At 43.8% G+C, this 13,810-nt stretch overlaps 1 protein-coding gene across 1 annotated transcript; it reads left to right on the top strand.

Moving 5' to 3' along the window:
- Positions 1-2,983: 2,983 nt before the first annotated feature.
- On the top strand, positions 2,984-13,238 carry Aptx (aprataxin; the record flags this gene model as incomplete). Its single annotated transcript, XM_028779050.1, has 5 exons — positions 2,984-3,078; positions 8,740-8,876; positions 10,542-10,588; positions 10,988-11,272; positions 13,179-13,238. Coding segments are annotated over exons 1-5 (579 nt in total), but the record flags the coding sequence as incomplete, so codon positions are not given.
- Between the last annotated feature and the right edge of the window lie 572 nt (positions 13,239-13,810).

Here is a 13,810-nt window from a genome sequence, read left to right as displayed (position 1 = left end):
TGGGGAGGCAGACAGGATGATTCTGGACCTTATGGGCTAATTTAACCTAACTGGTGAGCTCCAGGTTCAGTGAAAGATACCATCTTAAAAATCAAGGTGGATGCCTGGCATGGTCACTGCCCTCTAAGCACAGCAGAGGCAGGTAGATCTCTGTGAGTTCGAGGCCAGCCTGGTCTACAAAGTGAGTTCCAGAACAGCCAGGGCTACCCAGAGAAATCCTGTCTCAGAAAACAAAGACAACAACAAAAAGAAACAAAACAAAACAAAAATTAAGGTGGAGAGTGAAGGAGACAGTTGATATTGTCTTCTGGCCTATATATTCACTTGCACAGACAAGCGTACGCCACACACACACACACACACACACACACATCCACACAATGTAACTCAAGGATTCTGCTTCCTAAAGTATCTGAAGGCAGATCTTGATGTTTTGAACATCCATGTTCATAAATGTAGCAATATTTACAATAGTCAAAAGACAGGAACAACCCAAAAATCCATCACTAGTTGTCTGTAATCCCAGCATTTGGGAAACTGAAGCAAAATTGGGGGTGGTGATGCTTGTCTTTAATCCCAGTACTCAAGAGCCAGAATTTACTTTGTGAGTTCAAGGCCACATTGGTCTACATAAAAAGTTTCTAGTCAGCCAGAGCTACATAGTGAGGCCCTGTCTCAAAACAACAACAACAACAACAAACCAAAGCAGGAGGATCAAGAATTTATGGTCATCTTATAAGGGCAGTCTTGACCCTGTCTTTAAGAAATGGGGTGAAGCCGGGCAGTGGTGGCGCACGCCTTTAATCCTAGCACTTGGGAGGCAGAGGCAGGTGGATTTCTGAGTTCGAGGCCAGCCTGGTCTACAGAGTGAGTTCTAGGACAGCCAGGACTACACAGAGAGACCCTGTCTCGAAAAACCAAAAAAAAAAAAAAAAAAAAAAGAAATGGGGTGAACAGACAAACAAGAAATAATAATATGGGGGTTGGAGAGATGGATCAGTAGGAACACTGGTTATTCCTGCAGAAGATCTGGGTTCTATTCCCACTTCACAATCTCTTATAACTCCAGTCCCAGGGATCTGCTTTCTGCTGGCCTCCTCAGGAACCAGGTATACACACGGTATACAGACATACATGCATGCAAAACACTCATACAGATTACAAATCAATAAATTAAAAAGAAAGAATATATAAATAAATAAAAACGCAAAGAAAAGCATTAGCCTTAAAAAAGGAACTTTTGACATGTGTCACGTTGTAGATGAAACTTGACACCAAGCTAAGTGAAATAAATTAGTTACAAAAACCAACACTACATGATTTTACTTAAATGTTATTTCCAGACTGGTCAAACCCATGGAAGCTAAGAGCAGAATAGTGGGGCTTTAGGAAGACAAAAATTAGTAGTTGTTTGATTCATAGAGAAGCTGGAAAACTTTTGGTGCACAGTCTCCTAACAATGTGAACCCCAGTGAATGTCTTAAGTGCCTGCCATGCCCTTAATAGTGCATTGTTCCAAACAACCTTGCTTTTCTGGTCAGTGCACTGCAGACAATGGATTAGATCTAATACAGTAGCTAGGAAAACTCTGTCCAATTTTGTACAAATGACCTAGTTTAATTTTTAGTTGTAAGAGACACAATGGAGACTGCGTAGAAGCCTTGGCTAAGAGGCCTAATCCTGAGGGAAAACGCAAACTGTCAGGTCACCAGATCTGCCTCGGTATCTGAAGCAGTTACGGACCATATTCTCAGTCTTGAGGCTGGTACGACTTGAGACGCCTCCTCCCTTCCTGCTCTGATCCTAACATACACCAGCACCTTCTCTGCCAAACAAAAGCACGTCTTTCCCTTGTTCCCAGGGACATCCTCCCATCCTGTCTTGTCAGCTCCATCAGAGAGTGGAGCCTGCTTTTCAACAGGAAAACTATAGTAACCCATTTGATCAAGAAACAAAAAAGCTCCTAGTTGAGAATGGGGGTGCAGGCCTGTGATCCCAGTATTTCAGAGGTAGAGGCAAGGGGATCTTGAGTTTGAGATTAGTCTAGGGCACAGTGAATCCTTGTCTAACTACTCCCCCCCCCAAAAAAAAAGGGACTCCATAGGGCTCAGTTTCTACTGCGTTTCAGATTCTACACTCTAATTTTACTCACGAGATAGGAATTCTTTCATCTGCCAAGAAGTCTTTGGTGATTTACAATACAGGACTTTTAGGGAACGTCCTGGAATTGCTATAAAAATCAGTACAAATATGTCATCCCAACCTCCTGCCTTGCTGATTGCCCTCAGTTCATTTAGTGAAGACATCATAAAAAAAAAAAATCTTAGCAGGGTTCCTCTGTCTCTCTCTTCAGTCTTTTTTTTTTTTTTCCTTATAGAAAGAAAGATGTAATTTGAACGTTGGTGGTAAGGCACTCCAACCTGTAGCTGAAACGATGTCTTCAAAGCTGTGTTTGGTAGCTAACACCTGCAATCTCAGCACTGGGGAATCTAAGGCAAGAGGAGATTCTCGCGAGTTTAAGGCCAATTTGGGCTACAGAATGAATTTGTCTCACTACTTCCAACCTCGTTCCTTCCCTTTAATGATGGCTTTAACATAGTGCAAGCTTCCTGAGGAGGAAGTGCTAAGAGACGACATGGCTGCGTAGATAAGCCACAGAAGATTGCTGTCAGATATCTCTCTGGATTTAGATACTTGAAGGCTGTGATAGCTAGATGCCTCAGAGAAGGAAAAGGAGTTGTCTTCCCGGGTAACAACTCGCTGCTACGACCACTTTTCTATCTGGCGAGGGAACGTTTCAGCCAATTCTCGAAAAGATACTTGAATCGTCATCGGTTGCTAGGCAGTAATTTTTGACGTCATCTTTCAGCACCGGAAGCGCCGAGGCGCAGTGGAGTAACGTGGAGGCTTGTGGATTTCTGCGGTCGAGGTAAGCTAGTGGTCCGCTTGCCTTCGTAGCTGGTTGATTTAGAAGCGAGCAGAGGCCCGGGCTGCTAACCCGGAGCGGTGACCTTGAGGGTGGAGTTCGATGTTTCCTTCTTCTGGGTGGACTAGGCTCCACCCTTTCCTCCTGCTCAGGTGGGCGTGTTTCAGAGTTTTGGTTTCCGCCGCGTCGTTCCGGCCTGTCTCACTCCCCCCCCCCCCCCCCCCACCCGACTTCCAGAACTTAGTTGGCTGCAAGATCAGCATGAAAAGATTTACAGATAAGAGTGGACAGTGTCCATGCCAACGGGGTTGTTCAGCCTGACGGGAAAGTGTTTCTGCCAGAAACGCTTTCCAAGAGTAACTTGAGGTGCCCTAGCAGTGTTCTCAGCGGGCCTTAAGAATGCCGGAAGCAGTAAGGCCTTTCTCATACAGTGCAGAGACTTGATTCAACAAAGCAGGGGTTTTTGAAATTACATCTATTTGGAATTGATGGGAAATTACTTTTGAGAAATCGACAAATATTAGGGATTTCTTAAGAGTCCCTGCCTCCCCACTTAATTTGAGAAATCTCATGTAGCCCAGCTGGCCTCAGATTCCTGATCATCCTGTCCCTACCTTCCAGTGATGGGCTACAGGCTTTTGCCACCGGGCTTGGACAATTTTTTTCTTTTTCAAGGTGGGTTACAGTATGTAGAGTCTGACCTCAAACTTCTGGATATCCTGGCTGTGCCTCCTTAGTACTGAGACTACAGGCCTCCGTCAAAGAAATCTTTATACAGAATTGTTTGTGGGAAAGAAATGCATATTTGGTTTTTATACTTTTTTCCAAGATGATCTTTGTAAGGAAATCTTTGTCCAATTCCTGCTTGGTTGTTACCGACTTGTTTGCTGGTATATCTGTCCCTGATTCCCTGTTCTTTCAGCAAGCATTCCGTACCTACTGAATTACAAAACCTATTAAAATGTACACATTTTCAGCTTGTCAGCCAGTCACATGGGGTTTTATCTGGACCTTGTTTGGGTCTCTAGTCCCTTTACTGTCTTCGGCTTTAGGCCATTAACACTTAGTGCTTCCCCATGCTCAATGTGCCATGGGTTTGTGTTTGCCTCTCTAGTTCTCTTTGCCCAGAAATGACTTCCTAATTCCATTTTCTGGTTCTTGTTGCTCAAATAGGCTGCCTAATCCTACCAAATTAATCAAGTTTATTAGCCTCAAACACCTATCCCCTCTTTAGAAAACTTTTCTTCACATGGTACTAAGGGTTTGTATTTCCATAATACTCTTTCTACAGACAAATCATACCCTACTGATTATAATTATTTCTGGGTCTTCTATGAGATTGAAGGCTTTTGAAAGGAGGACATATGTATTAGCTCTTGATTTCCAATGCTAGAATAGCATGAAGCACGTAGTAGGCATAAATAATCTTGAGTGAATGAATGGGTGAGCCCCCAAACAAGATCGTGTAGTGGTTAAGAACCTATTGTTTGGAGAGAGTTCAAATTCTAACTGGCATACAGTCTTGGTTTGCCTGACATGGTACTTATTTGTCTCTTCCTTAATTTTCCCTAGTGAAGGTGCGGTATTATAAATGAGACATTTAGCATAGTCCCCACCGTGTAGAATGTTTTAAAACATTTACATTTTTATTTTGCGTATGAGTGTTTGTCTGCATGTATGACTGTGTACCATGTGCATGCAGCCCATGGGGACCCAGAAGAAAGTGTTGGATCCTCTTGGAACTGGAGCTACAGACAGTTGTTAGCTGCCACGTGGGTGCTGGGAATTGAACCTGGCTCCTCTGGAAGAGCAGTCAGTGTTCTTAACCACTACGGCATCTCTCCAGCCCCGCAATGTAGTTTGTTTTTTTTTTTTTTAATTTTTTTTTATTGGATGTTTTATTTACATTTCCTATGTTGTCCCCTTACCCCATCCCCCACCCACCCAGGAACCCCCTATCCCCTTACCCCTCCTCCTTCTTCTCTGTGGATGTAACCTCTATCTACCCCCCCCACCTCCCCACCCTCAAAATTCCCACCCCCTGGGGCATCCAGCCTTCATGAGGTCAAGGTTCTCTTCTTCCACCTATGCCCAGCAGGGCCCTCCACTCTTACATATTCAGCTGAAGCCCTGGATCCCCCCCCTAAGTGCTCCCAGGCTGGTGGTTTAGACCCTGGGAGCTGTGGTTGGTTGGTATTGTTGCTCTCCTCATGGTGCCACAAATCCTTTCAGCTCCTTCAGTCTTCACTCTGACTCCTCTATTGAGAACCCCATGATCAGTTCAATGGCTAAGTTATGCTGAACACCTGGGATCCTGGGATACAAAACCAGCCCAGCAGCAGTCTCCAGAGACCTTTCTTCCATGTTTCTTGAAGGGGATACAGTGGAGAGTCTGTTCCCAAGGCTATGAGAGCTGTGAAAGTTGTATCAATAAAGATGATGATTCCATTGGCCTCCAAGGAGATGAGACCTGAAATCTAAGATTTGGGTTTCTAGAAAGGAGAGAAGGATAAGTCAGCATTAGAATATCATGTTTAGAATAACTTCTCCAGGAGCCATACTGCATTCTTGAAGGATGTATGTGCAGGTAAAGGTGCCTGCATGTATGTCTGGGGAGTGAGAAGGATGGCCAGTGGGATCAGTTCTGTGAATAAGTAACCTCTGAGGAATTAGAAGCTGAGAGTCTTAAATTCAAGTCTGTGTTGGGCATTAGTCACTTGTGTAACTTTGAATTAATTGGAGATTCAGTTCCTTACTTGTGCTAATGGCCCTTCAGAAACTCAGTTATCAGTGCAGCTTGAAGGTTTAGAACATTTCCATTGTTGCAGAGAATTCTTGTGCTAACAGTGCTTCAAGATAGATTTCTTGCCTCATGTCACTTGTCAGATCATTTGGGTTCCCTAATGTGATGCTTTGTATATGCTTGGCCCAGGGAGTGGCTCTAATAGGAGGTATGGCTTTGTTGGAGTAGGCATGTCACTGTGGGTGTGGACTTTAAGACCCTTGTCCTAGTTGCCTGGAAGCCAGTCTTCTAGCTGCCTTCAGAACAAGAGGTGGAACATTCAGCTCCTCTAGCCCCATGTCTGCCTGGATGCTGCCATGCTCTCACCTTGATAATAATGGACTGAACCTCTGAACCTGTAAGCCAGTCCTAATTAAATGTTGTTCTGTGTAAGAGTTACCTTGGTCATGATGTCTGTTCACAGCAATGGAGAAACCCTAAGATACCTAGGAATCAAAAATAGCTGAGTGGCAGTGGTGGTGTATGATTTTAATCCCAGAAGGAGGCAGAGGTAGGTAAGTCTCTGAGTTTGAGGACAGCCTTGTCTATAGACCTAATTTCAGAACAGCCAAGGTTACACAAAGAAACTCTGTCTGGAAAAAGAAAAACAAAAAAAAAAACAAACGAACCAACCAACCATAATTAATCAAGGAGTAGTGTCCAGTGCTGTAGTCAGCAAAGGGACCATTGCAGAAGGGGGAGGGAATGATAGAATGAACTGCTCCTGTTTTGGGGCTTTCTATTTAAGATAAGGAACCCAACTGGGTGTGTTTGAGCGCCTGTTCATCTCAAACACTCAGAGGCAGAGGCAGGTGCATCTCTGTGGGTTTAAAACTTTCCTGGTCTATATAATAAATTCTATGCCAGACAGAGGTACATAGTGAGAGCCTATCTCAAGCAACCCAAGAAGGAGCAGGAAGTAAAGAGAAGGTGGAAGACCTTGAGAACTTTGGTAGGGTTATCATCTGATCAGTTATCTGTTGACCTTTATTGTAAGCTTGCTGATTTTTGTAGACTTGTTGTATGCTAGATAGTAAATGCTGGAAGTCACAGTGCTAAGGTAGGCATGATGTCTGCTGTCATGATGTTTGCAGTTTATGGAATTTTACTGGAGGGTCTGGCTAAGGTTAAGGAACACCCATCCTTCTATGTTCTTGTATTCTACAGTCATTAATTCCTACAAATTGGGTCTGGAGGCCCAAATGGGCCAACCTGCTGTTTAAGGTTTGTTGCGTAAACATTGTACAGTAACTGCATCAGCTTCCCAGGAAGTAGTATATCAGAACATCACAACTTAAGAACTTCAGGGAATGTTTATATATTTGTGGCAGAAAGGAGTGCTATTTCCATTGTGCTGCCATGTTCCTAGTTGTTCATTGGATCCTCTCTTCCTACTCAGAAGCTGCACTGTCTGCTGGCTTGTTTGTCAGTCATAAGACCTGTTTCTCAATACCCAGTGAGGACATGCTTCACTTTCCTGTCTATTACCTGCCCATCTATCAATTTGTAGCAGGTCCAATAGATGCCCATGGAACATAGTATTATAAATGGGATGTACCACCACTACTGGGCCTGGGTTTAGGATCTTAGATGAACAGCTGACTTTATATTCATATCAGCTCCTCTCAGAGACCTGTTGAACTGTCTTTTGGACTTTCTGACCTCTATTTTATTAGCAGCTTCTGAATTAGTCTCTGATCCGAGCTTCCTGCACTCCTCTGCCTATACATAGCTGTTAGCTAGGTATTCTTGGGCTTCTGTTGTTTCATCATACTCCGACATGTAAAACTTGGCTTTGTCTCCTGCCGATTGTGTTGAAGCTTAGCTTCTCTCTCATCCTGGTGTTCTTTCCTTACTTTTGCCCTACTCTTGAGGCAGTGTATCTGGTGCAGCCAAGTCTGCCTTCTTGACTCATGCTCACCTTGTAGAAGTCTGCTCTTTAACCTGAGATGCCTGTTTTAGTCCTTCCTGCTCAGCCCCCTTGGCCTCTGGCCTTCTCTGACCTAGTGGTTTTGGAGGTGTTTTCTGACTGACAGAGAACTTTGAACTGAAGTGGTAAATTGTTAACCCGCTCTGAACTCCCTGCTGGCGGTGCACGCTTCTTGCTACCACCAGCCAAAATGCTCTGGATTTGTGAATGTAAGACACACACACCACACACCACACGCACACTACACACAAACACACAGACACACAGACAGACAAACAGACAGACAGACACACACACACACACAATGCTGAAGTTGACGATCTGGCTTCTGCAGGTATTGCATGTATGTGGTGTACATACTGACAAGCACACACATTCTCTCTCAAATAAAATTAAGGACCAGGAATGTAGTTCAGTGGAATAACACTTTCCTAGCATGTGAAAAGCCCTGACTTCAGTTAGCTCTCCCCATCTCTAAACAAAAAGAAAAGAGAATGTGAGAGAGAAGCCTAATACGTAGAAAGACACCAGAGATATGAAGAACTTTTTTTCTTTAGGGTTGTTTTTTTCTTTAAGAGTGTTTTGTTTGTATATATGTAAATATACCATATGTGTGTAATGCCCATGGATGTCAGGACAGGGTATTAGATTCCTTGAAATTAAACCCTTTTTAGTACACTCAAGGATCAGTCTTGTCACTGGGCTAATGCCATGTTTGGTTACTCTCTTAGAGTGCTTGTATCTTATCACAGTAACTAGTATATGTATTGTCTGCTCACACACCCTACTCCAGGCTCTTCAACTTACAGGGACAATTCTTCTACTCACTTCTGAGGGACACTCTGCATTTAACCTAATGCCTGGCATAGGGTAGCAACAAATGTGTAACAAGTGTTTGAATGCTTAGCATGATTGGTAGGGATAAATACTACCTGCATCAATCCTCAGCAGCCTCCCGAGTCCTGTCATTATCACAACTTTATAGGTGAGGAAGTTGGGACTAGGGAGGTGAAGTCACCTGTCTCAGTGACCATCCTGTATGTGGTGAGGCTGGGCGTGGCCTGGGTGATTTGGTTTTCAGTAATTCTGCTTTGTTTTTAGAGCCAAGATGCGGGTGTGCTGGTTGGTGAGACAGGACAGCCAGCACCAACGAATCAAACTTCCCCATTTGGAAGCTGTTGTGATTGGTCGAAGCCCAGAGACTAAGATCATAGATAAGAAATGTTCCCGACAGCAAGGTAACTGGTCATAGCAATGTGAAGATGACTGTGTTTAGTTATGTAGGATAATTATGACCAGAGAAACACATTTTCTGATGTTCTTGCTGAAAAACCAAGACATGGTGTATTCTAAAAACAAGGCTCATAAGTTGGGTTCTTTTAGCTAACACCTGGGCTGGGTCATCCTGGAGTCTGCCTTCACAGTGCAGTAACACGTAAGACAGATTCAGATAAGGGATGAGTGGCTGACATCTTGTTACATTGGGATGTCAAGATTGAGTCTTGTACTCTGCTGTGTCCAGTATTATCCATTGAGCAGAAAGACAAGTAAATTCTGGAATCTCCAAGCTAAAACCCTATCTGTGTCACAGTGGGGTGGTGTCAGCCTTTACACACTGCCACACATAGAGGGTAGTTCTCTTTAAGAGTGTGGTATCCAGCTCATCTTTCAAATGGTTTATGGGAAAAGCTAAAAGGGAATCTCTCTCTCTCTCTCTCTCTCTCTCTCTCTCTCTCTCTCTCTCTGTAGGCATGCTCAGTGTAAATCCTAAGGTTATGGATTTAGAGTTGGGGTTCTGCAGTGCTTTCTTGAACATTCTTTCCATTCCTTCAGGCCAGCTTGAACTTTTGTTTTCCAAGATCATATCTTTTACCTCTTTCTCTGCTGAAGTCACGTGATGGTGATACTCCCTGCCCCGAAGCTCTTGCTAAGGGAAGCCCTCTCAAGTCCTCTTCTACTTTAGCTTCAGCCCCACCTCTTGGTAGGTTTTTTCCTTCTCTCCAACAGTAGAATCTTATCTAATCATGAGCTAGGAGCTTTTCTCCTTTAGGTAGTCTGTGGTCCTGAGCTGGCTAGGGGTCTATAGGGATTCATGAAAACTACATCACAGCTTTTTTCTTTTTTTTGAGACTCACTATGTAGCGCTGGCTGTCCTGAAACTCATTATGTAGACCAGGCTGGTCTCTAACTCACAGAGATCCACCTGCTTCTGCCTCATAAGTGCTGGGATTTAAAGGTGTATGCTACCGCAACCAGCTTCAAAGAGTGAAAGATACTGAGCATTTATTTTTCTGATTTATTTTTATTATTTTTAAAATTATATGTGTGTCTGTGTGGGTATATTTGACTTCAGTCCCCTGTGGAGGCCAGAGGCATCAGATTCCTCTGGAACTGGGGTCAAAGGTGGTAATGAGCTGTCCAATGCTGGGAACCAAACTTAGATTCTTTGGGAAAAGCAGCAGCAAGTAAGTACTATTAGCCAATGAGCCACCTTTCCAGCCTCCACTTCCCCTCACCAACCCAGGTTTTCAGCCAAATTATTAGCAGTAGGTAAAAGAATACGTTCACTAATATAGTGTGTGTGTGTGTGTGTGTGTGTATGGTTAAGATATTCTTACATATTCCAGACTGACCTCACACATGGCTAGGCAGCCAAGGCTGTCCTTGAACTGATCTTAACTCTACTTCCCAAGTCTGTTATTTCCACCATGGCCAGCTCACTGATTGACATTTTATAGAAGGGTTTGAAACTATTAGAAATTGGTGGGATTTGTAGGCTAGGCAGAAGCAGAACAGGCTCAGCAGGGGGTTGCCTGGAGAAGTCAAGCTTTGTTGTCCTTAGGGGACAACAGAGTTCCCAGTTTTGATTGCATCTGTGTTTAAAGTTTTCTTATTTCTTTCAGTACAGTTGAAAGCAGAGTGTAACAAGGGATATGTCAAAGTTAAGCAGGTATGTGTGTTCGTGACTTATCTTTCCAGTTTTATACTTGATAGTTTTCTTTTTTTTTTTTTTTTGGTTTTTCGGGATATGGTTTCTCTGTGTAGCCCTGTGTAGCCCTGGTTGTCCTGGAACTCACTCTGTAGACCAGGCTGGCCTCGAACTCAGAAATCCACCTGTCTCTGCCTCCCAAGTGCTGGGATTAAAGGCGTGCGCCACCACCGCCCAGCCCTTGATAGTTTTCTTATGATGTTGTTTTAGACTGTGTGTGTCAGCTAATGAATGCTCCTCTGTCATGGGGGAGTGATGGGGTGAATAATAGTCAGGTGGAGTAAGCAGTTAATGTAGTAGCAACTCTATCACCGATAGCATTGTTGCTGTTATGGTTACATTACAATTGTATATCCACAGATGGGGGTCAATCCCACCAGCATTGACTCGGTCATCATTGGGAAGGACCAAGAGATGAAGCTGCTGCCTGGTCAGGTTCTTCACATGGTGAATGAACTTTATCCATACACTGTAGAGTTTGAGGAAGTGGCAGAGAGCCCTAACCCAACACAAAGGAAGAGAAAGAGATCAGACTGTGATAGTGAGGAGATGGAAGCTAAGTCTGGGACAGGGCTGGCACCTGGGAGCAGCCCCAGCCAGTGCTCTGTGCCCCCTAAGAAGGGCAAGGATGGAACCACCAAAGAGGTGAGACTAGTGTGATTGGTAGGTGATGTGGAGATGAATTGAGATATAATGACTGCTTAATAGTTTTGTACACTATAGATTGTTTTGTATACAGTGAGGTGGTATTAATCTAATGAGGGTTTTTAACCATGATGAAAGAATCACTTGTTTGTGGCCTGAAAATCACTTGGTGAATGTCCCTTTAGATGCTTTTCTATTAAGTTCCTGAGGTAAACCACCTGAAGAAAGACAGGACAGTCAGTGATGACAGTGTGCCACACCCTGCCTGGCTAAGTGAGGGAATGAAAAACCAGACAGACAAACATAAAGAAAAGCTGGAATTAAGCCAATCAATGGACTGAGCCCAGGATCCCCAATGGAGGAGTTAAAGGACTGAAGGATCTGAAGGGGTTTGGAACCATACGAAGAACAACAATATCAGCCAACGAGACTCCCTGTAGCTCCCAGGAGCTAAACCACCAACCAAAGAGTCCACATGGAGGGACCCGTGGTTCCAGCCGCATATGTAGCAGAGGATGGCCTTGTAGGTTGTCAGTGGGAGGAGAGGCACTTGGTCCTGGGAAGGCTTGATGCCCCAGTGTAGGGGAATGCCAGGGCAGGGAGGCAGGAGGGGATGGGTGGGTGGGTGAGCACCTTCACAGAAGCAGGGGAAGGGAGAATGAGATAGAGGGTTTCTTGAGGGGAAACTGGAAAGGGGATAACATTTGAAATGTAAATAAATAAAATAGCCAATTTAAAAAAAGAGAGTATAGCTGGAATTAGGTGGGCTGTGCTCTCTAATGGAGATTCAGCACCACCAACAGCCCAGAAACTCAGCATGATTATTTTATACATCTGAATTGAGGAGGTGAGTCTATTGTATATAGCTGAGCCAGGAGACAGGTTTAGCTAATACTGGTAGGAGGTCTCTGTGAGGGCGCAGTCTCAGGCTGTAACCATCTTGGAGGAGGAGCTGTGGTTGATGGTTTCTGCGTACACCGCCTATCCAGCCATTTGCAAACACTGGTACTTGGACCAGAGGAGGGGTTTGCCATCCCTCTGGGCCTTATCTGGGGAATCCATGTAGGCACTGAGGTCCTTGCCATGACTGGTCATGGCAACAACACACACTCATTCAGGACTTCATCCACTCCTCACCCATCTGTTTCCCATAATAGTGAAATTAATGTTTAATACAAACATGGGTCATTTGCTTGTCTGTTTGGTTGTTAACACTGAAGCCTTCAATAGATAATGTTATTCACTTGTTGATGTCACACTAAAGCCTTCCTAGATACTGTTATTCACATGTTGATGTCAAAGGAGACACTTGGCTAGGCTGCAGCTGGAGTGTCAATAGGCAAGGAGGCTGATTTGTACTCTGGCAGTTTTGGCCTTAAGGAACTTTCCTGGGGAGATGTGAACAGATGTCTCTTCACCCCAGATATGGCACTAATGACAGACCAACCATTCCACCCAAGTTTAAGTTGGTGAACCAGTGAGTCTGATGGTGGTTACAGGAGCATGGGCAACTTAAGTGTGACTACCCTGTCAGACAGGAGTCCCCTCTCCAGCAGCTGATAGCTGCTTGTGTCTCCTCCCTCCTCATCCCCCAGTGAGTGAATATTTGGCCCAGTCTTGTCACAGTGTTATTCAGGGGATCACAGCTGCTCCCATTTGCAATAGCAATCCTTGCACATTGACAAAGTTCCACAGCAGGCCTCCATCCTTACACCCAGTTCTAAATGTAGAAGACGATGGGGAGGCTTGTGGTCCTAAAGGGTGATGGACTGAAGTAAAGGAAGTCTAGTGTAATTCTCAAAAACTGACCTCACTTCCGTGTTGTATTTGGACTTTGCTGATAAGTAGTATTAGCTCCATTTAATTATTGGCGTGACATTTACAATGTTTTTTTTTTTTTATTTAGGAATCACTGGGCCACTGGAGTCAAGGCTTGAAGTTGTCTATGAAAGACCCCAAAGTGCAGGTCAGAATAAAACTATAAATTTAGTGTCTGTCATGTAATACATGACCACGATACAAAAGCCGTAATTATAAATGAAGCCAAAGGGAATGGAGAGATGGCTCAGTGGTTAAGAGCACTGGCTGCTCTTCCAGAGGTCCTGAGTTCAATTCTCAGCAACCACATGGTGGCTCACAACCATCTGCAATGGGGTCTGATGCCCTCTTCTGGTGTGTCTGAAGAGAGCAATGGTGAATACATATAATAAATAAATAAATAAATCTGTAAAAAAAAAAAAAGAAAAAGAAAAACCAAAAAACCCAACCAACCTACCAAGCAAACAAACAGACAAACAAACAAAAAAATTAAAAAAATAAAGTATATGAAGCCAAAGGATGTTAGTTCTTCCTAGTGGGATTCTGTTTACTGTACTTTTCTATATGTACAATATCACTTAATACCACATTTCTTGGTCTCCTCATTAAATGTTATACTGTACCCACACTTAATAGCTGTTTCCACATATACATGCATACGTTATAGGCTAGAAGCCATATATATGAAAATTTCCTGATTTTGGATCACCTTGCTTAGTA

The sequence above is a fragment of the Grammomys surdaster genome, unplaced genomic scaffold (genome assembly GCF_004785775.1).
Source record: "Grammomys surdaster isolate TR1022 unplaced genomic scaffold, NIH_TR_1.0 344, whole genome shotgun sequence".
NCBI lineage: Eukaryota > Metazoa > Chordata > Mammalia > Rodentia > Muridae > Grammomys > Grammomys surdaster.
This window is presented reverse-complemented; position numbering and strand designations above follow the sequence as displayed.